The sequence below is a fragment of the Buteo buteo genome, chromosome 5, assembly GCF_964188355.1.
Source record: "Buteo buteo chromosome 5, bButBut1.hap1.1, whole genome shotgun sequence".
In the NCBI taxonomy this organism is placed as follows: Eukaryota; Metazoa; Chordata; class Aves; order Accipitriformes; family Accipitridae; genus Buteo; species Buteo buteo.
In genome coordinates, this window is record NC_134175.1 from 41884238 (window position 1) to 41911789 (window position 27552).

At 40.4% G+C, this 27552-nt stretch overlaps 1 protein-coding gene across 1 annotated transcript in view; it reads right to left on the reverse strand.

Moving 5' to 3' along the window:
- Positions 1-27552, reverse strand: part of ADCY5 (adenylate cyclase 5) — a 219954-nt gene that overhangs the window by 35636 nt on the left and 156766 nt on the right. The window contains exons 4-8 of the mRNA XM_075028797.1: positions 24784-24895; positions 24484-24611; positions 20722-20880; positions 19579-19720; positions 10191-10331 (exon numbers count right to left, since the gene is read on the reverse strand). Of these exons, the coding sequence (XP_074884898.1) occupies positions 10191-10331; positions 19579-19720; positions 20722-20880; positions 24484-24611; positions 24784-24895 (682 nt within the window). The remainder of the gene's footprint in view (positions 1-10190; positions 10332-19578; positions 19721-20721; positions 20881-24483; positions 24612-24783; positions 24896-27552) is intronic.

Here is a 27552-nt window from a genome sequence, read left to right on the forward strand (position 1 = left end):
AAAAATCTGCACTTAAATTATTTCCTTCCCCTTGCATGAGGCTTGGGCACTAATGACACATGGGTCTTTTCTCCTCCACAGCTGGCAAATAGTTTAGTTTCTTTAGGACTCAGATGCTTTGCTCCAATTAAAGCCCTTTGGCTCAGCATAAGGCTGCTCGCATGAATTGCAATGGTCTATGTTACACTCAGGATAAACACTAAGCATAATCAATCCTGCAGAAGTATGGTCTACAAAGATTTGCTTTCATTCCTAACGGACTAACACGCTCATGATCTAGTAGACAAATTTCCAAGCTCAAGCAGGAAAGTGAAATAACAGGGCCTGCTGCTGCAAGCGTGTCTATAAAGCCATTCTGCAGCATCCCTGATCTCACCTGTCTGTGCTTGCCGCTGGAGGCTGGGGAGCTGGGCTGGGGCTGTACCCAGCCTGTTCGGGTATAGAGCAGGTTTTGAGCTGCACAGAGATGTGTCAAGGTTGGCATTTCTGCACACACATATACAAAAATCTGAATGCCCAGAAAAAATAGCTGATAAAAATGAGGAGAGGGGGAGTAAGGGGATAGGAAGAGAAAGAGCCAGTTCCTGGAGTTAAGTACATACATCCCCTCTTGACTGCTCATGGATTTGTGCCCAGCAGACTGAAGCAGTGCCGATGCCTTTCTAGGGTGCTATGAAGAAAAGGCTGGGAATTGTCAGCAGGGATGAAAATGGCAAAAGTGGTGATGACTACAAGAATCAGACAGATAGGAGCTCAGAGGAGTTCAAGAATAGCTCCATAATCATGATGATGAAGTAGCCCTTGTTAAGGCCAAAATTCCTTTTCTCTAGAAAGGAACATAAGGCATGAGATAGGTCTTATCGCAGTGCAGTACTAATGGACCGCTGCATATAGGACCTCATGCAATTTTTATTCAGTCCTGGTTTAAATATCCCTGATACTGGAGTTTTTCCCCTTCCCCCAGGAGGCTGCATTATTCTGCCATCAGATTGCAAATGTAAAGGTAATAGCATTTAATAATTGCTCTGAGACTAAGACAGTTCTCTCTGACTTCAGGAATATTAAGCCAAACTTAGCTGATTCAGCTCCCTTAAAGGCACTAGTACCTACCAAAGAACAGTCCTGGTCTTTCTTCTTTTCTACATGAGATTCTTAAAAAAACATATTTTTTTATGGCAGGTCAGGTGGCTCTGAATTTACAAGCACTTACTTTTAATGACCATCCTCAGTGGGAGTAGACATGTGCAGGAGGAAAAAAAGAGGGAATGTTATATTACTGCATCTGTCCCCAAGGCTTACTATTTTATGGGGGATATTTTATGAATATCTATTGTGCTAAAAGCTCATATGACTGCCATCTCTCTGTTTGACTTCTAAATTAACTAAGCCCTTTTCTATGAAGATTAAAACTGATTCCTTAAATAGAATGATAATGTGTTTGTCAAAGCCATGACAAGCTGACTGCTATACCATAATGCTTCAAATCAAGAACCATTAGAAATAATAATTCTAACTTTGAGAACATTAGCTGCAATTATTAACATATTGTAAATATGCAAAGAAAAGTGGAATAGACTTTACATCCTTTTAACTTTTCATTACCTCCAAAAATAAGACAGTAGAGGGGCTGATGAGCTCTATGACCTTCTTAATGGTAATGTGGCTGGGCAGCATGGATTCCACCTTAAAAACTTAGCTGGCAACTCCAGCAAAGATTTTAAGAGCAAAAACAACAGTGAAACTAATTTATCTTGACCTTTTTTCATCTCTAGAACAAAGCTGAAATAGGACTTACATGATGTTAAAGCAGAAATCAAAAGAACTTTAGACTTAGGGATAAAATTAGCTTTGTAAGAGGTCATGCCAACTTGTAAAGCAAAGGTGCTTCACAGAGACAGTGACCATGGAAAACAGAAGAGTGTCAGGCTGAGAGTGGATGTAGTTAAAAACAAACCTGGTTTGGCCTCACTGCAAAACTAATTATTCACATCTGTTTTCAGCAGTTATACATTCTGCCTTTGTCCCTGTGGTCAACAAGACAAGGCTATGAAGATAGATGCTGTCAGGTGTAAAAGCAGAAACAAACCTGAAGGACTTCAAAGCAATCAAGCCAGAAATAACACAATTTCTATACCAGAGTCCAGAAGGAGCTGGCACAGAGAATACTAAGCCTGATAGGAAGGATATTTAACAAGCATCTAAGTGCAGAACAACAAACTGGCAGACAACCAGTTTATGAAACAGATTATATGATGAGTGTGTCTGCTATAGCTGGAACACAGACTAATGAGCTCCAAAAAGGAAAGCTGAAGTGCTCCCTTTCTGCAGCCCACCCCACTTGATAAATAGACTTTAATTCCTCTGCACTGCTCACAGATGGTGAAACCCCCTACTTTGTTCTACTCAAAATGATTTTGTACACAGCCCCCAGCTGGTAGACTGGACCTGGCCAAACCCATGAATTTATTTGACCCATCAGATTTATATCTATAGAACTTAAGTGGTTGCTTTCGAAATAGGTTTTCCTCCCTTACTTTAATTAACTTCTGGCTCTGAACTCACACCTCTGAGAAGTGCAGGTTGCTTACACTTCCCAGTTTTCTGTCAACTCTGAATCCAAATTTCTTCAGTTCAAAGGTCACGTTTTCAAGTGAAATAGTATGTGGTTCTGCGCCTCACCTGTGAACAGTTACCAGAACTTGCAAAACAGAAAAAGACATAAAAATAGGTAGTCCTAGAAATGCTCTGAATTAGTTCCTGGTTCCCTAATCTCTGTCCTTTCATCTCTACACTCCAAACAATGATAAACACAACAAACTTCTACAGAAACTACTGTCAAATAGCCTTCTAATCAGATGCAGACACACTGAATCCAAGCCTAACCAGCCTTAATTGAAATTGCCCACTGGCGCTGGCCGGAGCTGCTCACCCTCTCTGAAAACCAGACCCAAATCTGCTGACCTGCATCCTTTTGTCATTAAAGCTTACTCTCTGCTTTAGGAAGCTTTGGAAATCATTCTGCTAAGTGCTACAACTCCACCTCTGATGTCCACCTGTGTAACGCTGCCACAAACATCAGAGGAAATGTTTCTGTGAATAAAGGGGAGTTGGTATCTTCATTTCTGTAGGCTTAATTTAGTCCCAAGCAGAAACTGTCTAACACTTTTTAGTAGTGTCTCGATCCAAATCACCTTTTTCTGTATGACTACAATTTACTCTAGAAAAGGGTATTGAATGTTGGAAAAATTATCAGTGCAAGACTTCCAAGCAAATATTAAACTCTACCTAAGTTTCACAAAAGCAGCGGCAGATCAGCTGTTGCATCTCGCTGACTCTTATCCCTCTTTTAAAGAATTTAATCGAGGATGATTGCAAGCCCTGATCAACTAGAAGAGAATTTAGGTTTGCAGAGAGGATACAAACTGTATGAAGCTTCTAACAATTTGAGCAAAGTACACTGTTTTATATGGCTCCCACTCATTTATATGAGATCACATTGAACATGTGAATCAGGCAAATCCTCTTTTCAGAAGGACCAAAGCAATTATATAGTATAACTGCAGAATAGGATTCCTCCCCTTGCTGTTATGTGAGCTGTCTAAACCAAACTGGCTATACAGAACTCAGACTAGACTAACAATTTCCTCCCAGGTCTATAGTAATACGTAGAGATTACAACAGAAAGCATTGCTTGAGGGTTTCTCCCTGCTTGATTACAAGTTCAGGGGATTCTGCATACTACAACAGCGGAGAAAAATTAGTGGGTCAAATTCTTTTCCATTGGGTGCCCCTGTCCAGCTCCACTGACGTCAATGTTGCTATTACCAGATTTAGCAGATGATTACTGGAAAAGAGGATAATGGTGACCTTCAGTTAAATGAAACCTTTAGAAGGAGGGTGAACCCTTGGGTGCCCCATTCATGGACTGAAGTCCACTTCTCTTTGATGGGGCTGCACTATTGACTGAGGAAAACTTGCCCTACTGAGTTTTATTTTAATTTTTTAATAATTTTTGATGTTTAAGTGGTAGTGTTGGCACAGAACTAGCTATAGTTCATCTGACGTACCTGTTCCCCAGTTCTGATTTCCAAGTAACAAGAAAATCTATTATAAGGGCAACTTGGAGACATAAAGGGAGGAAGTGAGCTGCTGTATTTGTGATGCAACATGCAGAGAATTCTTTGATTTAGGACAGGGTGAATAGGACAAGGAATTATATTTTATGGTTGAATGACCAGACTTGTAGATGAGTGTTGTTTCATTAGACAGTAAACACGAAGCAATTAGATATCCTGCAAAAGACTCTGCGGAGCTCTGAGCAGCACCACAAGGAATCAGGCCGTGCCTACCTGAAAGAAGAGCTTGTTCTTTATTGCACTGGCCATACCCACGATGCATTTTTATAGCCTTGTCTCACATTTTTAACATATGCATGCAGTCATATTTCCTACATGTGTATAACCCCTATTTGATTTTATTTCAGTTTCTACTTTGTAACTAACATCGACGTCATACAGAATTTCATTGCAAATTAAATGCTTCATTAGTTGTACTCAGACTCATGACAGAAGCATGGTCAGACTGAAATCAGTATTGCAGACCTTCAGAGTTTCCTCTCTCTGTTCCTAAACTTCCTAATGTTAAACTTCCAGCAGCTGAAAAAATAAAAGGAAATCTGTCAGGCATCTACAACTAAGGTCAGTAATCACGTTAGCCACTCTGCTCACATTTGATTATAAGGACTCAGAGGTACCTGTTTCTGAAGTAAACCTTCCCCAAAGCATGTATCAGTGGAACAAGCTAAGTTGCTCACTCATTCTAGCCAGTGTAAAATAAATATGATAGCTGTATGGCAGCCTTAAGATCCAACAGCAGGACCTTCCACAGCTGAGTAGATCTCATGACACAAGTAAGGCTTTTTTTTTTTTGGAAGCCAGACAGCATTAGGCTGTGTCAAGTCTGGTTGTAAGAGCTCAAAAATGACCGTCTTCCGGGCAGCACTAATAAAACCTCAGTAGGAGAGCTGGGTCCAGCGCGGGCGCTGCCTCTTATCGATGAAACGGCAAGTGCTCGGAGGGGAACAAGAACAATCACCAGGCTGAAAAGCACTAACTAGGGAACAAACTTGGTGAGGGAATCGGAGCTGTGCAGAGACGTGGTAATAGTCTTTCAATACAGAGAAGGTAATGGTAAAGAAGAGAAAATTAAGCTGTCCTCAATGGGCTGTGAATAGCTCATGCAGCACTGTGTTTTAAAATTGAAGTGAGGGACTGTGAAGCAAAACATCAAGAAAAATAATCAATCTGTTGAAAAGGATGCCCATCAAGACTGTGGGATTTCCATCCTTTGAGGTTTTTAAACAAGGGCTAGACAAGTATCTGTCAGCGGGGAGACTGATGCCTCGAAGTTCTGTGCAGCCCAGATTGGAAACTTTGTAAAATATTTACATCCATCTCATATTATTCTTATGTTCTTTATTCCCTATAAATTCTCCTATTTTTTTTATGTTATTGTTTCTATATTTGCAAAGGATTTTGTGATGCCCCTCCAGACTGAAAAGCCCTGAATAAATTAAATAAAATGTTTTCAGGAAAATCTGGAATTCCACAAGCTCCTTACACAGCCTATTCCTTGCATCTAAGCTTTTTCTTAACTTAGATCTTCCTTGCAGCAAATTAAAATGATTATTTTTTAATCCTGCCCTTTTCAGTCATGGAGAATGATTTATCATTATCTTCTGTCCTTACAAATCTTTATGTATTTGAAGACTCTTGTTTCTAATCAGTCTTCTCCCTTCTAGACTAAACAAACCAAATACGTCAACACTTCTTCACAGGTCACACTGTTGAACTCTCCTAATTTGTAATTTTCTCCACTGGACTATCTCCAATTCATCCACACTCTTCTAAAGCATTGTAATCCCAAACTGGATGTGGTTTTCCAGCTATGACCTTAATAATGCTAAGGAGGGTAAAAGATGCAAGGGAATCATGTGTCATCTAGAACAAAGCTGTAATTTTGGAAGGTATCAACATTTGCCTTTTTGTTGCTGTTTACAACAAACCTCTTTCAGTTTACAGTCAACTACAATCCCCAAATTGTTTTTTTTTTTTTTAATAGTAATTTTGTTTTGCTCATGAAAACTGAGACATGAGTATTATTTCCAGAAGTCTAAAATCCATCAATATTTATAAAAGCACTCTGAAATCTATACTGGGAAAAGCAAAGTATTTCTTAGTGGTGTATAAATATTGTTATAGCTATAAATATACCTGTACTCTCAAATGCTTTCAAGTCCATTTATTTTTGACCCTTTTGCAATTGAAAACTGGACCAGAGAGACAGTGGGGAAGACAAGGCTGGTGTACGTGGGGGAACGCTGCTCCTTTGCGTGCATCACGAGCAGTACAAAAGTCTGCCTTTCCAGAGAGATACAGTCACTGGTCCTGGACTGACCGCTTTTGTTTAGGAAACAAGAAAACATGCTGTAAAAAGCAATAAAAATAGAAAGCAGCTGTGCTGCTCTTCTGCCATGCTCTGGCTCTTTTCATACTCTGCATACAGCCACAAAGCTGATCCCGTCCAGGCCTCCCTGCCTGCCCAGGGGGAGGGAGGCAGCCAGCCCTCCTCCTGCTCCACGCCGGCAGCATCACCCTGTCCAACAACACGGGCTCCCAGGGCCAGGGCTCCAGCAGAGGCTGCCAGCTCGGAGCAAGGCTCTTTGCCCTCCCGTGCCGTTTGTATCCGACCTTCCTCTGCTGCAAATTTTCCAGTTTTTTTAGGGGCAGCCACTGACCTGGCAGCCCAACTCAGCACAGTCCCCAGGACCGGCTTTCTCTGGGCAGTGGCTCCACCAGCTCATGGGGGTCAGCAATGGGCAACGTCGGTGTCTCCTGCTTGCTGCCTCCCCGGAGGCTCTGTACAGCAAGGAAGGCCACCATTGAGCAATGGCAGGGGAAAAAGAAGGATTGGGGATGGTCTGGAAAGCAGACTGGTGCATGACGGAGATGGAGGGGCTGTTGGGCAGGATGGCATGAGCTGGCACAGTTGCAATCCCAGCTGACCTGAGCCCCAGTTAGCTAGGGTAGGGCTAGGAAAATACTCCAGTTTTCCAGGACATTTTAGATTATTGCTGCATGGACACTTGTAGGGTATTTTGTCTTATTTATATGTGTGTGCAAGTGCCTGACTAAACTCCTGTGTGCCCAGGGGAACAACTTAGCTTAGGAGCATCATAGAAAGTCAGCTGGACCCAGCAGAGGTTAAGCTCCAAGCCACAATGTGGAGAAAAGCAGGGACCAAAGACCTCCCCATGCCACCGGCCAGGCTGCCCTCCCACACAAAGCTCACCAGGTGCACTGCCGATGTGCCCAGACATGGCAGTATGCTGAAATGCCACAACAAAAGAGGAGGGCTGGAAAAAAAGGAGTATATGGCTACCTTTGACACTAATCTGTCTCATCCGGGACTACTGCTAATATATCCTAAGACTAGAGACAGCTACCACAGCCAGCGTTCAAAGGAAAGAAAAATGGCCAAAATAATTCTCTTTTCTATTAAATATAACAGTTCCCTCCCAAAAATGCAATTCAGGGAACTTGAATGTTCTCTTTCAGGAAATTGTAAGTAGCACCACAAAAAAACTGCCTCTGTTTTTTCTAGAAATATGGTGGTCTTCATAACGCAAAATGTTCTAAGTTTGTGACAAAAAACTGTGTCCTTTATAACCATCCATATTACTCCCTACACACAAATGTATTAATATCTACATAACAATATAATGTAACTCCACATCACTGCAATATTACCTGGCTCCTGCCTGAGGACTATCTCACCATTACCCTTATAAACACCTGTTTTGAAATTACAGCGCTAAGGAGTTCCAGGTTTTGAAGAGAAAGGCAATGTTGCACTGCCTACCTTCAGCATGCTACTTTGACTAATCCAACCTTACACGTTTGTAGTTTCCCAAGAAAAAAGGCTACATATAATTACATGCAAGAGGTCTGGGGGAAAGGTGGGTAACATGGAACAAAGAGCACAGTTTCAGCAGCTTTGAAAGCTGGTGTGGCTTACCAAGATCAATGACATGTCATCCCAGAGGAGCACTGAAAAAAGCCTTTGTAGTTCTGCCCCCATTCTGTCTGTCTGTTTTTTGTATTTCTAAGCAGGCAGTTTGCAGCCAGCGTGCATGTGTGTGCAGCCAGTGTGCACTGTGCATGCATTTAAGCACATGCAGCACCCATGTAACACAATGTTAGAGATTACAGATAAATAAAGTACTGCGCAAAGCTGGGTGGTACAAAGAAATGCATATTTAAATTAGAAGCTAACACAGAGGGAGTTGAGACAGGAGATAGAGCTTGTTCCTATGACCTAATCAATAAAATGTCCATCTAGCAGATATTAAAATGGTCTCTAGGCCACGGAGAGCAGCATGTTTTCATTTTGACTAATGCACCTCAAACATAAAGCAGTGGGCAATACTGTAAATAACAGATTTTAAAAAATAGTCCCCAAGAACAACAAAAAGTCTAGCTGAAAATAATACATCTGAACCAGGTTTCAATTGGTTTTCAAGAAGTGTCCTGACGCATGCAACATCAGCCTCTCAAAAAAGAGCTTTATACAAGAGGCAGTACAGAAGCAGACTGAGTAGAAAAGATTTTCTGAGCTGCTGAATTTATAAAAAGGTAAATACCATTACAAGGAAAGGCTCAAGATAAGGAGGAAAAGAAAAAAAGAGAAGCTTTTCCTCCTACAAGTGAGGGGCAGTGAAGTTTTTAGGACTCAGCTTGATATTTCAATAAATAATTATGTTTTTCCAACTGAACAACCAGCTAGACATGGCAAACTGTAATTAACACCAAGAAGCATAATACCATTTGGCATGCTTACACCTTGTTTCTGAACAGGAGCCTGCAAGAACCCCTTAAAAGCTATTCAAAGAAACTCATAATTATAATTATGTGCTAGTGTGATTAGGCTCTTCTAATAATGTCATGCCTATTGAGTACACCCTATTGAAAAGCCCACATAAAAAATGCACAGTTCCACTGATCTGTACGCTTATGTCAGAAGCCCTCATTTGGAGATCTGAGAAATGAAAGAAACATTACTATGGAGATTAAGAAATTTGGTTTAGCACTGTAAAATAATATTATGATTGAATAATATTACCATCAACTATTAATAAATGTGCCAGCATTTCCCATTAGAAGACACCATATGCGGTTGCTTTTATCTATGCCAAAATTTTTAAGCTGTGGGAGTGAACCTCATGTTAAAAAGTTCTTTGAATACTTTAAGGCTTTGGTGACCTGGAGCAGAACTTTGACTACAGGCAACAAAGTTGGCAACAAATACGCACTTTTGACTGTGCCTGAAAGGTCGAAACAGCATTAATAAGGTCATAGAGCAATCTGATTATCCATGCAATTATAGAGGTGCTAAATATTTTTATTATTACAAATAGCCATTATAATAGAAACCCTCTTTTCTTCATCTTTATTGCAGGAAACAAAGATATCATCTACAACTTTCTGTCAAATAAGCCATAAAAGTGCTCTCAGTTCAATTGCGTTGGTAACTAGCTCTTGTGCATTTTAATTTAGAAGGACTGAAAGGTATAAGCAAGAAATGAAGATGCCTGCTACCTTAGGCCAATTAATCCATGTACTTGAGAATGTATTCTCGAGAGTTCTACATAGCTGCACGATTCCTAGGGACCCACGAGTATACATGGGCATGTAGCTTATAGAAGGTGAACAGCATCTGGCTGTTACAATGCAAGCAAGAAACCTTTGCAGGGGCTGAAGTCTGTAATGATCTAGTACAAATGTATATTTCAGCTGCTGTTTGAATGCTTGGGTTACTGAGCAATGTTTGTAGATAATCACGTCTTCTCACACAGCCTGGATGAGTTTTCAGAACATGGGACAAGTCAGACAAAAGAGCTTTCTTTGTGCCATTCAGCCTCCCTTCCCCTATCAAACAACCTTGGGCCTCATCTCAGAAACACTCACCTCCAAATGTACAAATTATTATTATTTCTGGAGTCAAAGTAGACTTTACCACCCCCATTTGGAAAATGCCCTTGGGGCTGCAAAAACCTTCAGACAAACCAGGGAGGGATATATAATGCTGCATTAAGAAGAAGATAAATTAACGTCCGTAAAGCAAGGCATTACCATTCTCTTCATCTCTTTGGAGACCTGGTGAGCTCCAAGGTGGTTATAAAAGGGCCGGTCAACACCCCAGTGTGGCGGGTTATGGCTGATGGAATTAGCGCGTTGACGGTTCATCTTGGCTATTGTGGCTTTCTCGTCTTTCTGAAATACAAATGAGAGAGAAACGCAGAATAAATTTTGAAATGTTTACATGGCAGTCATTCTCCAAGCATCTCTCACTTCTGATCTCTCACTCTAGAAGCTGGCTTTGCACCTTGAACTTTATGAAGTGGCTGCTGATTAGGAGCAGTCCCAGTCCACCATTTCTTTTTCTTCCCATTTTTTAGAACACTTCCTCCAAGTGGTGCCCACCATTTTACACCTTTGCTTGTTTTGAATAACCACCATAACCTGTGTAAACACAGAGAGCACTCCAAAATGGAGACATCTATTTTATTTTTTAGTAAACTGAATCAAACTGAATAATTTCAGATAGGACATTGCAGTTGCAAGCTGAGATACTACACAGAGGGTCCTCAAAAAAAACCCCACTAGACTGGTGCGTCTGCAAGAGTAATGACACACACAGCAATCTGGTTGAAGAAGAGGAGCCTTGAAGCTCCTTGAAGCTATGGGAATAAAGGACACCTTTCTCTGTAGGTACAAGCAAATAATTTTCCACACTTGCAAGAGCATCTTTCCAGACATGCTAAGGAAAGCATGTAAATCTTGCAAACAACTTAAACTGTGTATCTGTTAAGGGTAACGGTATTGCAGAGCGTGACAAAATGGTTCTCCTCTACCCTAACGCTAGCTGCAAATTTTATCATTGACACTAACTTTCCTGAAGTTTTGTTACTAGAGCTGGTTTTGAATTGTGGTTGTAATTGGAGCTTACTGCAAAGTTTGCACAGGATCTGTCAGAAAGGCTTTATTCAAGCTCAGTGCCAGTTACAAGAGCACAGAAGTGCAGCACGTAACTAGGCTAAACAAGAGGCTGGTTAGTTCCTTATTTTGGGTATATTCCCTAGCTAAAAAGACAGGCAGGTTTCCCTGTGGAATGTGTTCTGTGGAAAGACAGAAGTTTATTGCACAAGATCAAACCCTTTAATCTTCTCTAGCAAGGATTGCTAGAGTCCGTGAGGACTGTGTGATTTCACTGTACCGACTCAGAAGGCAGAGGGGTGGCAATGATTACATCTTTGCTTAAAAGAGACAAACTCTGGAAAGCTTGAAAATTTGGACAGTAGGGATAGCTACAACTTGGCTGTTTATTACTGAGATATTAAACTTTTTCAAGAGAAGTGCTGTTTCCATAAGATTACTGAAAAAATTAGACATCAGAGTTAATTTCAGATTTCAGAAAGTGTTCAGACAACCGAATAATTTAAAAAGAAAGCATCAGTTGTTTTAAACTCTAGAATTTTTGTTCAAGTGTTGTATGACAATACAGGTAGGTCCACATCTTTTTTTTGCCTGGAGTCTGCTCTCCTTACCTGTTTATTTTGATTCCCCACTATTCATTCTAACTTGTACCTGTCAGAAGTTTGCAAAATACCTGGTGTTATTTCCATGGTAACCAGAGAGTTAAATGTCAAGTGTTATGCTGCCTTAAATTATTTTTTTTAAAAGAAATTTTAAAAAGCCTGCTAAAATTCAGTGCTGGGGAAAGCTGCCTGATTGACAAGCATGGGAAATCATAATTTCTTTTCTTGCAAAGAAAAGACAGTTACAATGACAACATTTCCCATGAGACCACAAGCTCACCACGCAGGCACCAGACGTTCCCAGGAATGTAGTGCTGCAGGCTTCATGGCCACTAGCTGGGGACATGGGGCCACTTGCGACAGAAGCCGTGTGCCGGACACCCAACTGGCCCCATGACAGTAAGTAGCAGTGGTCATTGCAGCTCCAGGCTGCCAGCAAAGATCTTTTTCCACCCGGCCAGGATGACAAATGTAGGATCTCAAGGAAATTCAGTGGGAGCAAACCCAAGGGAGCTGTCAGCTCCCCGGGATGTTTGCTGGGGAGAACCATACGTGCTCCCACATTGCACGCTCCCAGGACAGCAAGTGCCTCCCACGTCGCCTCTTCTTTGCATCAAACCCACCACTGTTTCATCTGAAAGAGCTGAAAACTCCATCACTTGGCACCAGCTGAATTTCACATGAGCAATCATGACAGAGCCACTGCATAACCTCCAGGAGAGCTGTGTTTTAAATGTTTCTAAAAATACATTAATGTGATGCAACGCTGATGTCCAGATTTGAGTTGGTTTGAGGTTTTGTTTTTTAAAAGTCACTGCTCTGTTTGGTCTCTGCCACCATTTGTAGCACTTTCTTGTGTTTTTTTTCAGTTATGCAATCTTTTTCATAGTTATGCTTCTTTATTCTATGATGTGATGCCAGAAAACTGGTAGGAAATACAGTTTCATTATCTCCCAGCAAATATATATTGTTTTCAATAATAGAGGTGACACTGTCAATCCATTTTATTACAGCTTAGTGAAGGGTTTTCAACCAAAAGCAGTCAAAAAACCCAGATGCTGAAACTAGTCTCAGGACCTATAAAAGGAAAGCTATTTGGTTACATTACAAATGCCTTTACATCAATAGATGATAAAAGATACATATAGCAGGTTTCCCCCTAGTTATTAAATTTGGTTAGAATTTGAGAAAAGCCTTTATGCCAAAAATCCAAGCAGATGTACTAACCCCTTTTAGCTAGTGAGTGATCCTTCAACCTGCTGCTAGTGCTAGTGACTCTGAAGCATCACCTGACGAATTTGAAGGGAATAAAAGGGCTCATACGTGTTCATTGACACATCTGGGTTGAGGTGAGGGTGGGACAAATAGGTAAATATATACTTCTGAGATCATTTCTAACCATGAGGTCAGGCACCATAAATTTTCCATGGCTACATGAACTCTGGCAGTATTTCCCCCCACCCCCTGTAGAAGGTTTCCACTGGATTGTGAACTATGTTTCAGCAATATTTTCAATCAGATTAAAACACATATATACAAGCATAGTGGATTTTTGGTTTCCCACATTACATACTGTGCTACTATATTATCTTGAACAGCAGGACTTTGCTGTTAACATCAATATTTATTCAAAAACATTTTTTTTAAACCTGATATTTTAAAAAGTTGAGCTAATTTATTTTCTGAAAAATCACTTGTTCCGTAGGTGATGATAATAACAAACTCTAAAAATGAAGAATTAGAAAGATCACAGCTCCTCTGTGGAAATTTATGAGGATCCCTCCTCTGTTTCTTCCTGGCTAAGTGACGGCATGAGGACAACTTGCACACAGGGCTACCTAAGGCATAACAAGACTGGAAAGAAAAATAAAGAAAAGGAAGTGATGATACCTTTCAGTCTTACTCATTACAGGTACCACCAACAACAGGAGCAGGTGCAAAAGTTTCTGCCAGCAATGAGTTTTTCAGGTTTAAAGTGGCTAAACTCCAGAAAGCTGTTGTGGGAACTTTTCAAATCTTGACTCACAGAGAGACTGTAAATCTTATTCCCAGAGGTTTTATGTGTTCCCACCACCAGTTCCCACACACTGAGCTACAGCAATGCTATAGCAAAACTGCAGAAATAGCTGGGATTTTCTTATACTTATCAATTGCATCAAGAATGCCTGTTACTTCTTTAGTGTGTGATAGGATTTTCCAACATATTGATCACTATCAGTGCAACAAAGCAATGAAATCTGAGCATGGATCAGCCATTTCAGATTCAGCTACGTATTATTCTTTAAATTGTCTTGAAGTCCTATTGACATGTGAATGATATTTCTTCCAGTGCTACATGCTCCAAACCACTGCCTTCATAAATCTACATGAGTGGAACCCTGCCGAGCTGTGATTAAATTTGTTAAATTGAGGAATCATCACATTAGATTGATTGTGGTTTAGGAGAGTCACATGCACAACATTTAAAGGACCATTTTGTTTCTTCAGCTGGATGGAGTTCCAGGACGCTATTTAGAAAAGAATGAAAGTTGTTTTTCTAGGAGTTACAGCCAAAGTATTGTTGAACTGCTTTAAGGCCACCATCAACAATCCTTTCTGAAACTGTTGTGTACCTGCTGTTGTTAAAGAAACACCCATGTTTACTGCAATTAAAAGACATTAGAAAAAATAAACATTTTTCAGTCTGCCAACTTTCTGCACTCAGCACAGTGCTTAGTCAGCAGTATTTCTCATCTGTTCATAGTCACGTTTTGCTTCCACTTGTGTTCAAAGCAAAGCATTTCCCCAGACTTCTGACAAAGTTGAGGACAATAAAACTAGCTGTAAACCGAGTGTGCTGTTAAAATCCTATTCAGCTTAAGGTCTGTTTCCCACTCCTCCAAACATACTTTTCCACCCTTCTCACAGTAAAGCTTTTATCAGTGATTAGAAGTGATGATGAGAAGAGTATTTGTGATGGTTCTGCAAATAAGTGCAGCACCTGATCTCAAAGAAGAGCAGAAAGTTGCCAACAACCACCAAGTGACATGCTCCTGTACAAAGTCCAGCAACTTGGGTGGCACAAGAACTGGGACTACTGGATATTACAATAATTAAACTGAGTACTGTAAGAATAGCAGGGATGTAATAGGATAGTAGTAATGACTGGGGCGGACATTTTGAATAAAATGCAGAAGGACAGATATAAAAGTTGTGGAGGTGGAGGTACAGAGCTGTGTGTTAGGAATGCTCCAGTCTTCAGGGTAAACTTAAAACCAAAAAAGTATAACAAGAATAAAACAAAACCACTCTGTGGAAGGCTAAAGACATTGTACTGAGTAATGCTGGGTAGTTCACTACAATGCCTTGGGGTTAAGTTTGGGAATCAGTAAAGATCTGGGTAATAGTATTAGTAATTCTAGCTGATAATTTGCTGTTTATCTGGGAACGCAGACTTTCAGATAAAGAATGAAGATGCAAAGCCAGTAATGGAGGAAAGGCAAAGATCTCCTTAGAGAATTCCTATATTTCTTTCATGTTAAGGTAATAAGTCCATTAGAAACACATACCCAAATGAATGAAAAAAATACTGAATAAGGACAGAAGTCACCCTGTGTAAGTCACCGTGTATTACACAAGGATAACAGAAACTGAAAAATCTACATCACCCTAGAACCAAAGGAACAGATTATTTCTCTTCAGAAAATCACTACTGCCACAGTAGAGGCAAAAGGGAAGAAGGATCATAAGCACAGGGTTATAAACGGAAAACATGACTAAGCTGGAAGCAAAACTTAAGTGTGATGTGTTGAAGTCCATCCCAGATCTGTGCAAAACTGCCAACTGCAATTTCAGTTCTGGTAACAGATACTTTTAATAACTATTTAGTCAGGGATCATGACACAGAATTGTAGAGCAGCAAATGCTGGGCTTGGAGTAACAGCCTTGAGAGCATCCAAGTTTTTCTAGACAGAAAAAATACAGTAGCTCTCACTGGCCTTGTTTTTTCTATACAGCATTTGACAGAGTGCTGTGCTGGAGTGCTTAATGGCTAAGACAGATGGAAAATAGGAAGCTGGGCAAAGAGCTGGTTTCCAGTGAAATGGCAAGAGATGGTTTTGAAGGCGGAGGTATTAGGCTGGATGAAAGTTACTAGTAGAGTTACTCAATGATTAGTCTCACGGAAGATTTTGTTTAATTTTTTTCTCATTACGTTTGGCACCAAGTGTAGCAATGACAGACTTGGCTAGTGAGAGAAGCAGAGGTAGTATGTGATAGACATTAGCACCTGATGTTTGAGGACTGACATAGTAGAAACGGGACCTGAGAGATTCAAGTGTACAAAATGCATGATCATTCACTTAGAGACTACAGTCAGAAACTTCACTTAATTATCAAGAATCACATTAGTTCATCACAGAATAAATATCAGACACCAAGATAATGCAACTATGCAAAAGGTAAAGGTTTCCTTTGATGGTCACAAAAATTAAGAGCTTGCTGAGAGAGCTTGTGCTTGTCTCTTCTTTATTGTCACAAGAGATTAGGAAAGTTTATCTTAGGAGAAGAAAGGCTGAGAGGGAGAGAGGGGATACAATTTCTGTCTGACAGCAGACACCAGACAACCAGAGCAATCAGGCACCAGAGCAACCAGATTTTAGAGCAGCCCACTGTTAGCACTAATGGGAGCAAATAAACAACAGCAAAAGATTCAACAGACCTTTATGGTGGAGCCTGCAAATTTTATGACAAGAATTACTTTTTATATATATACTTATATATGTATATGTGTGTGTATATATATATATATATATAGGTTCACATTACAATGAAATGCATGGCACCCTTTGTATTTCACACAGTTAAGACTGTTTTGTATTTTAATCACCAAACCCCTAGCTTAAGGAATTGAAAGCAAGCACAAGGAAAACAAATTTGGAACTTTGGATCTATGCTTTCAAAAAACTGGATGAAAACTTTTATCTAGGGGAACATAACACTGCAATAATAAAGTCACTTCTGCACTGCTCTGGGGTATCTGAGCACTGTCTTCTTCACAGGTAAGCGCTCACCCACAAGAGCAGCAGCATCACAGGACAAGGCAAACAGAAATGTAAAAGTGGATCTGGAGGTAAAGATGAAGAGAGAGAAACCAAAACAGACTGGATTTTAAAACTTTGCAGTTTATTCTCTTTCAATAGAAAGCAACTCTTCTGTGTACCAGATAGAAAACAAGGACTACATTTTCAGCTCTAGGGATGTTATTTAAAGACTGAGTGATCAGCATTTAGCTCTTCCCACCCTAAAACTCAACTAAATATATTTCAGTTAACAGCATCCTTAAGAAGAAAAAAACCTGTAATTTCAAAGAAGGAGATAGTCTGAGTTCCTGGAACAAAAATATTAGATAAATGTTCCTCCCATTTACTCTGTGCCAAAGAAATGTCATTAACATGATGAAAAAGTCAAATAAACAAAAAAAGACAGGAAATTCAAAGTTATGGCTCCCCATGGCAACAGTAAGCAGAAAGGGTATGGAACAGATGCTGTTACGTTTTATACATTCATTGTAACTCCTGGTATTGTTGGGTTTTGATGGCTATGGGACTGATGGACTAGGTATCCAGATAACTCAAGCCTGCCTGTGTGAACTGAGGAATAGCTCAGGCAAACAGTTACTTGGGTCAGCTATGCATCTGCTCTCAGGTCCATGCAAATCCTGTGCCTTGTGTGTGAGGACAGCAGGGACCGAGACACGACTCACAGGAACCCAGTACTAAGTTAGGTGAACATTTTATGGCCATTACTGGAACAGACTGAACTAAAAACCTGGCTAAATACATCACAAGAAGTCATTAAGATCAAGCAGAAATGGAAGGAAAAAGTGAAGTGCTAGAACTTTGCCTAGCATCAGGCAAAATATTCAAGACTGACTGAGCTGACTATGGGAGAAAGCTTTTCTCACTTCTGATCTTCATATTATGTGAAAATGAGTGATTAAAGAGGGAGAGAACTTTAAACTATTCACAAAGGGATAGAAAGTCGCTATGGGAGCAAGGAAGTTGCAGCAGTATGGGCAAACCAGGAGCCCCTCAAATGCTAAACGCTAATACCCATGATCTTGGGTAGCAGTTACTTTATGTTTCAATTTAGCCCAATAATTACATGGGCTGTGCACATGTCCCAATTCTTAGCTACTCTGGGATGCAGCATGTTAGAGCAGCATTATAGTAGTGCCTAGAGACTTCAGCTGAGGGCTACACCATGTAACAGAGCTGCAATGAATACATATAAAGCAGTGAAAGAATGGGGAGAGGAGAACCCATCTTATTTTACCATAGCAAATCAAGGCACAAAGATGCAAGTTCCTCAAAATCTAAGTCTGGAATGGAATCCAAATCTCTCCTGAGTCTTTGTCCAGTCTCCTAGTCAAAAGACAGCCCTGCCTTCAAAAATGAAGTCAAGCTCCAAGTGATCTGTGATTTTGAGTTTTTCGTCTATACCAGCAAGGAGCAGAATCCTGATCTTAGGTCTTCCTCTTCTCCCCAGAGAAACCTTCAGTGCTCCACAAGAGCATACAGACAGCTTGGTGAGTGCATGATTTAATAAGTCAATATAGCTTCTCCACCCCAAGAGATGGGGCCTGACCATAAGGGTATTTTGGTTTATGTTTGTAAATCTACCCAGCAAAGAAGCAGTGGTTTAGGTATAAACATCAGCTGGCCCACTGACAGGCAGTGATGCTCAGGAAACAATAATCTTGCACTGCAAGCTCTAATCCTCTTTTGAAGATTGACAATTGTTAATGAGATTTATCTTATGAGCAGATAGAAACCAAAACATCAGCTTCTCTCTTCAGCAGATGATAAGGGCTCTTCTTGGAGATTTTTTACACAAAATCCATTATGGCGATTTGAGGCTTCCATTCTCTCAGGAAATGAGGCAATGGCAACAAAGTATTTCTGTATAGGTGTCATAGTTATTCGAATCAACCATGTTATTGGAATATGTCACAATAACTAATTCATTTAATCTCATAGTAGTCATGTTTACAGCTGTGGAAAGGTTTAATTGGTCTTAGATTCAGAAATGTTTGAAATTATTTTCAATTCAGGCCAATCTTTATATGCTTGCCTGTACTGTGAATAGGAAAGTGGTGTCTATAGTGCAGAAATTACTTAGAGAAATATTATTGGCTAGGCTCAAATAGATGTTCAAAAAGGTCCTTTTCTAGTATTACAATCTGCCATTATTTAAAAGAATACAAGCGAGTGATAACATCAACCTATTTTCTGTTATTGGCAGTGTCACAAAAAGAAGATATATTGGCTGAAGTCCATTTGAGTTTGACTTGGCTCAAGTTCAAGTCAGTAATGCCCTTATTTTGTGCAGCCTGACCCATGTCGTAGCAGTAGGTATGATCTCATTCCACTGTCCCAGTGATCATCCATCATTACAGTAGGCCAGATTTTCCCCTCTTCAGAAACAGAGGCTGAAAAGTAACGGTAAGAACTGCTCTAATCTTTATGTTCATGGCAATATGGTGAGCAGGTGGACAAAAAGACCTCTGTCTGTAATCTGACAGAAAAGGGATCTTTGTGGTTTTAATCTATCTCTTTAAGAACTTGTACAAGTATCAAATTTAATTGAAAAAATACATATCTATATTAACAACATTTTTCAAAATGATTTTGAAAACAACTCAGGACAGTTTCTTTGATAGAACTAGAAAGTACTTGGTGCAGAAATCTTATGCAGAAGATAGCTACACTCCCTTCTACACATGCAAAAGTTCAGGAAGAGGAAAGAGAACCAAATTTTTGGCACTGAAGGTCATGTAATCAACTCACTCATCCATAAAGGCTGGTGTTCACTCTACTTTAGTGTGTTGGAGACCATCTAGTTATTAAAATTTTTTAATGCATTAGTTTCTTTGGTCTTACCCGTTTCTGGCTGCACCGTACAATCAAGAAAGTCTCAATACTGTGCTCTTTCAGATAAGCGTTGCGCTCCCCTCCAAAGCCCAGCTCCACCTCATAGTCTCCATTAAGATAGTTCAGGGTTGCTTTTGTTATGTGGATGCGCCTTGAATGAGACAAAAGACAAGCCAGTTTTGTAGGCTCTGAAAAGTTATCACCTAAAAATCCAGTTCATGTCAGTGACAGGTTCCACATACTGGAACAAACAAGCAATAAAACCCAAATTATTTAGCCATGCCACTACTCTTACAGATGTAGTACAGGAGTTTCATCTGTTTTAAAGGAAGCAGGCCAGGAGGCATCTTCTTAAAGAGAGAGGTGTTCATGTTAAGCATCTTACACATCCATTTATAAGCACCTCCTTAGATATAAAGCACTCATTCTTTTATTCACCTTGCTCTAACACACAGCAGATACATTTTTTTTGGCAAACACAGGCCTTTGACAAGGACATGTCTACTCAGCAGACACATGTAATATACTGTAGCATGTATCTTTTTTGTTGTATCACATTAATCACTGTGGTATAACAGTGCCTTGTAGAGGTATCCTATCAAGTACCACAGTCTTGTACTTTCTTCCAGCGCAGAGAAAAGATGGAAAGGCACATAGAAAAATTATCTCACGGAATGAACTTTGCAACAACTCAGTCTTCAGTTGGTCGATACAGCGGTGAAACAAGAACAGATTCTGCTCTCTCACAGGAATGTTTCAAAACAAAAGGCCGGTCTGAAACAACGCTTCATACAATATCTATCGATAGCTGGGATGCTCTCCAGCAAACACTGTTAACTTACGGTCACATCTCTTTGTAATCATGACCAGCTCTGCTAGTGTTTGCACAGGCCTGCTCGTTTCTGCTGTATCTGTCAGCTTTGTTTCACAAAGAAGGAATTCAGTTCTTACCACAGAAGGATATACCCATCTTGAGATTTTGTAGACTTTCTGTAACCAAAGACATGTAGACATGGAACACTACACCCACAGTTCATTTTACAGACATACAGACTCTCTGAACCTCTGTCCCCCATTTCCCCGCCTCACCGTGACATGTCAGACACAAAACAACATGCAGATTGACACGACAGCTTTGATGAAGCAACTTACCCAGCTTTGCCCCCTGCTTCCATGTGGTTGGCTAACGTAACGTCGTTGGACCACACATCAAACTGCCACTTCCTAAGGCCCAAGACCCCACAGTGAACTCTCCCGCTGTGGATTCCAACCCTCATGTTGACGTTTACTCCTGTCACCTCCCGGACTAGTCTGAAAAGAGATGTGGGAAAAAAGGACATCACTAAGGACTGCATGGTTGTAGTTGGTGGCACAAACTTGCACCCAGAACACAAAAATCCATAATGACTCATAAATTATTCACGCATACACACGGTGCTGCTCAACACCAACAGGACAACAAAACAAAGCCAGACCAGCTGTACTGCTTTTGGATGGTCTGGATGGCCAAGCGGAGTACTAATTAGAAAGGGGAGCCCTTGGAGTAAATCCATGTACTCTGAACTCATGCTCAAGTTGAGAACTCATAAAAAAGAAATCTTTGGGGCAGTAAAAGGAATAAAGTGCTGGTCTCTGATTTCCATACCAAAGCTGGACATAACCTGCCAGCACTCAGCCTCATTAAGAGTAATAGCATGTTGCAAAGAGAAAAAGGAAATGATTTCAGAGATCATAATTTGTCTGTACGGCACCAAGTATCAACTCTTCCACAGATGAAACATGATATGTGTGTGAAATACCCCACTGCAGTTGGAAAGCTTGAACAGGGCTTACAGCTGCAGTCAGAGCAGCAAAACCAGAGAACCACATCTATTGCAGTCACTCCAAACAGGCAGCTACAAATACTCAAGCTCTGATTTTAATAAGGTTTTGGATGTTCTGCTTACTTCCAAAATGACTGCTGGAATACTTTGTGGGTTTTGCCCTTTTAGGGGAAAAGTTAACTTCAAGAGCTGTTCACATGGAAAATATATTTAGGAATGTGGGTAGAGGAAAGTCTTGATGAGGCCACCAGAACAACTCTGCTTCTCATTACTGCTATTCACATCATTCCCGCTATTCACATCATTCCCAGAATGTCCATGTTTCACAGGTAAATTCACCTACATCAGACAGCACAGTCCTTTCCTTTGAGCTGTTAATACCTTGCAGCAAGAAGCTGTACTTCATACCTATCAGATTTCAACCTTTTTGGTTTTCAGGTTCATCTAGTCCTTTCTAGATTACATCCTCTGGACAGACAAGTCCTCCCAACTTCCTAACATCAACACAGATCTAATATTTATGCTTTAGTTATTAATGAAGATGAGTGATTAAAGACAAACCAATTCTGGACTCTAGTTCACTCCTCACAGTGTAATATGCCACTTAAAAGACTGTTCAAGATGACTTCTTGTTGAAACAGCTCCTACCCTCTTACAGATCCCTTTTCCTTACAATCCCTATCTTACATTTCACTATCTACTTGCTGAGGTGACATTCATTATTTTTATTAACAAGCAGCAGAGGTTCTCTGGCAGGGAAGGGAAGCTGCATATGGGTAAGTTGCCACAGGCTTACAAACTGAAAGAGCTCAAGTCACAATACTTGGGAAAGCAATAGGAACTGGGGTAATGAAAATGCAGCTGCGGCCATAACCCTTGCAAGGACAACACCAGGTGCAGTGTGGGTACAGCACATGCTGCATGAGGGCTACAAACCCTACTGCACCTTCTGCCAAGCTATGTTACTGACACAAGACCAGGGAACTTCTCCCAGTAGAGTCGTTGAGGAGAAGGTGACTTTCTCCAGACTTTGCAGCAAACAAATGTGTTTGGCTATTCTTTATAGAAAAATGAAATATCCTTTGTTACCTTCCTTTTTTTTTTTTTAGTTCATTTATACCAGCAGTACTGCAAATATAATTCTATCTTTCTGATCTGGGGTAACACTCCCTGCTGTTACTGTGCACAGATGAAATCAGCCTAGAGGCAGGGCCCAGTGTTGGTGAAGCCTGCAATCAAATGTTCAGTAGCTACTGGGTACCTTAATTGTGAAACCTCTTATCTTGATCCTTAGGGGAGGGAGGGGGGGATCAGGTGTAGTGAGAACAGTCACCTTCCAGACTTATTAAGAGATAAGATTGTTAAATGCATTCATCATACATCAAGTGGGAAACAAGTTTTAAAGGCTGCTGAAGAGCTATTTGTGAACAAACATTGAGTGCACTTCAGCTCCATGTTTATGTCAAGGTAAGGTGGGTTTCAGTTAATCAATGAAGTCTAAACATCCTGGTGTTACTCAGCCTTGTGGGAGATTACACAGCAACATGTCAAGGTCTCTGGATTTCATCAGGCCAACTAGTGCAGAAAGTGAGACTTTTCTGGACAACGTACACAGTATCTTCTTTGTAGGGCTGGTGGCTAAGAATTGCTGCTTCTCGTGTTTGACAAGACACTCTGTCACCTGTCACTTAATTGTACTTCACGTGGAAGAAATAGCATCCTTTCAAGGGCTACTGAAAACTAGTTACTTGTAACTCATTTTATTTGGGGTTTTGCATACAAACCCCAAAAGGAGACTGGTGCAAAGCAACAGAGTTTAAAACCAGGAAAGTAAAGGTAGGAAGTCCTGACAGTATACACTGTATACAAAGCAAGGGAATGCTGCTGTGTGTTGCTCTTTGAATGGGGTCTCCTGGGTGAAAACACTGCTTTTCAAACTATGTATCTTTGTTATGAAAATGAGGCTGAGAAGTGTGGGTGTCACGTCCTTGCAGAAATTCAAATGGTAAGGATGCACTGTATCAAGCTCAGCAAATAGGTAGCTCTAGTTTTTATCAAGATGAAATGGAAACTCCATCAATTTACTGAACAGAATGAGAGGAGAACTGCATAGAGATCTACTTCTCTGTTGGTACCATGGATACGTTAGAAGATGCTTTCACAAAATAAAAAACTCAAAGAGAAGGGAAAAAACTCTGTGCACCAGGGATGGTGTAGATACTAAGGTCAGCTCAGTTACCATCCAAAACTGACTGAACTTTGTGCCTAAACTTGCATACACTCAAGATGACCAAATAAATCTTCCCTACCTGAGTTCTGAAAGAATTGGCCTGTGAAAACTCATGTCTGACGCAAACAATATTCAACATTGTCTGCAGTCCTCCAAGTAATATAACTAGATATGGGTCTCATATTTGTTAGTCTCTAAGGACAGGAGTGGTCTGGACAAACACAAGATTGCTAGTCTGATTACTAGGAGTAGGTAAAGCTTCAGAACAGATTTTAAAAAGAAGAAAATAAAGATGGGGAAGTAAGTGGAAATAAAAGAAAAACCACCATGGATCTGTCCCAGTTTGTATCAGACCAACTTTATGGTTTTCTTCAATAATTAATTTAACTAAAGTAAGAAAGTCTTGAATCTGACCTTTTTGGCATAGGACACATGGAAAAGGATTAGTTAAACTAGACAAGACAGACCTTCGCAGAGGAATTGTAAGGTGAGCAAAAAGCTGGTTTAAAGACAGGAAAGTGAAGAGTGAATGAAAGTTATTATTAATCCTCTGATTTCACATTTCTGTAATTCACTGGAATCCTCCTTTGGGAATGAGACTTCCAGTAATTACAGTAACCTTTGCCTTTCTCATCAGGAGATTGAGCTCTGATATCCACACGGCTGTAATGGACTCAAGTGTCTGTTTTTCTGCTGTCAAACCTTTACTGCATTTGTTTTCTTGTTCCAGCTCGTCTCCCTTTTTGCTGGCATCAGTTCCCTGACTTGGCTACCTTGCTACTAATGTAAGGACAACCTAACGGGAAAGAGAATCTACTTACTATTTGTTCCGAAATTCTCCATGGGGAATATGGTACTTACGAGATGGCCTCTATCATATCCATTCCCATTTCAACACAGCAGTGTGCATGGTCAGCTCTTGCTTCTGGCAACCCAGACACACAGTAATAGCAATCACCCAGGATCTTGATACGTAAACAGTGGTTCTCCTAAAAAAAATTAATAATAATAATAAAGAAGAGAGAAGTGTTCAGATTATATTCATGCTTGCAATAGCTTGCCTTTTAGGGCAGTGAATATTTACAGAAATCCAGTGAACCAGCACAGTTTGTCATTCTTGCAACAGGAAAAAAAAAATCATAATTATAATAGAAAACTTACAGCTGCTAGCTTATCAAATCTGGCAAAGAGCTCGTTCAGCGTCATGACCAGCTCCTGAGCAGTGCACTGGGAGGCCAGACTTGTGAAACCCTCTATGTCTGCAAAGAGGATGCTTGGGAAAAAAGAGAAAAAAAATATGAAAGTGTCACAAAATTTGTTGCTGATATTTGTGTAAGTTCTGGGGTAGAAATCTAGGGATGGGGAGGCATGTACGGGTGTCCCAGCCTTATAGCAACAAGGAGATTAGCACCCCTAATGCCACCTTATGATACAGCCTCTATCACACGTAAAGCCCTGAGGGGCACAGCCTCATCCTCTCCAGAGATTAGAAAGGGGGAGATAACCCCACAAGCCTTTCACACCCCCACCCCTGCCCCATGTCCAGTATGCTAGGAGCTGGTGGTGGCACGATAATGCCATCAGCCATGGTTAACAAGGCACTCCTACACAATGATGAGATTAGTCCAGCTGTAAAATCAACACTTACCCATTTTGTTCACATTCCTCAACTCTCAGCTCAATAACATCGCCTGTGTCTTAACCCCCCCTGCAGAAAAACCACACTCCTCTGCCCGCTTCCCCTGCTGTCAAAGTGCACCCACAAAATAAAGCCCCTCTCTAGTGAATAACCTTCACTTGTCTACCACAGCTTTCACCGTGGCTTTGGTGGTCTGCTTCCACGCACGCACCCTGCCCTGTACCGTGTGCCTGGCAGACACGTTCCTGCAATGTTTATACACACAAAGCCAGGCGTGACGGCACCCTGTGCTGCCGGGGCAAAGGCTTGGGCGCAGCAGGGCTGGCTGGCCATGCCCTAACACGCTGCGCTGTCCTGGTGAAGACTTACCATCGGGCTTTTATACTCTTCATTCTCTGGAGAAGGAAATCTACACTGGTTTGCTCTACTCTACTCACCTCTCAGCTTCTCACTCATTGTTTGTTTTTTTTTTTTCCGCTCAGCTTCTAAAGAACTACAGAAATGAAACCTCCCATTTGTATCACACCTTCCAGCTGGCTTAGCCCCTGAAACACTATAAAAATATACACCTACAGCACTCAGGAGCTCCTCTCAGTAAGGCTGCAAGCAGGCATCGCCCAACTTTCTGTCGAACGACAAGTGCAGCCCTTGCCAACTGAGGCAAACCTCTGCTATTGCAACAGGGATAGTGAATCGCTCCCATCCACCCAGGATGGACCGGGAAAGCCGTCTGAAAGCAGTATGGACTGTTTTGAAAGCATAATTATTTGAATCACAAGTATTAATAATGATTCTTTGATTTCAATTAATCAATTTTAATGCTGTACTGCAAAGATTTTCTTTTTTTTTAAACTGGAAAAAGATTCTGTTTCATTGATAATTACAACATTGAAAATACTGATTTGCCATCAAACACAGCCATTATGCTAAATTTAAAACTATTCAGTAAAACAAGCACCAGACTGTCTATATAGATCTAAGATAACATGTATATATGCACACACATTTATATAAATATAAAATTAATGAGCTATACTTGTATATTGGAACATTTATCAAGTGGTTGATTTCTCCTTTGAAGTTAATTATTGCATTAAGCTGTACTTGAATAGGAAGAACAATTAGAAGAGTAAATAACAAGCACTTTGGAATTGTTTCTTATTTGTAAAATAAAACTGCAACATGTTTTAGACAAATTGCAGAGGCTATGTTTTCAGTTGGAATTCCCTGCAATGTCTTCAGACAGAAAGCAAAGACAACAAAAATATTTTCACAAGCATTTTTTGCAAAAATCCTGAAACACATTTCAATTCTGGCATGCTTTTCATGTCTTCCTTCTACATTTCAACTTCAATACAACATCAACCAAACATACTGCATTAAATATTTCCTTGTTAGTCAGACTGAAGCTAAAATATACAAGAAAAAAGCAAGAAAGGAATGCAGGGATGTCTGAATCAAAATACACTTTGCCATTTTTTTAAATGCTTGAGAAAATACACAAAAAATAAACCAAGATTTCACATATTTACAAATAAAAGTAAACCTCCCAAAGAAATATACTTGAAATCAACTGAAATCTTAGAGATGTCTGTATTGCTCATGAAGCAACTTAAGTATGTGTTAATATGTAATGTACAAATACGAAATGTCTCTAGTTCTTGTGGCAGTAATAAAATGTGTCTTGTTGCAAGCATGTTCCTCTTCCAGCATGGGGCAAATTGCAAATTCCTCACATGTGGACATGTTCACACTCTTTGCTCATGTGTGTGTTGTAAGAGCCATGTGTCATAACAGGAGGAATAAAGAGTAATTGCTGCTCTGATGTTCAGATAGCAATGAGTTTATCTGAAAGTACTACACAGGGATGCCCTGAGCCTTCTCCTCATTACTGATTCAGAAAATTAGTACTAGCATAGTGTCCTAATAAACATGGATAAATGACTGAAGGTTGCTCCCTCCATTCCCCATTACTATCATGCCAGATAAATGGATTAGACATTCCTAGAAGTTAAATCACAGCAGTATTTTCAACCAGGCAAATGAAGTAATCAGCAGAGCCCTATGCCTTTGCAAATTGAAACTACTTGATTACAACATTTTCTCAAACTTGTAACCTTCTATGGGTGACCAGCAAATTGCTCTTTGTTCAAATTCAGCAGATATCTATCTCCTTCATCTTGATCCTTGTCTTGCACTTCCAAGGACAGCACAGTTGCAGCTCCACATGCAGAGCTCTGGCTGAGTTCTAGAAAACTACAATTATAAGCACTACAAAAGGGTTTATTATG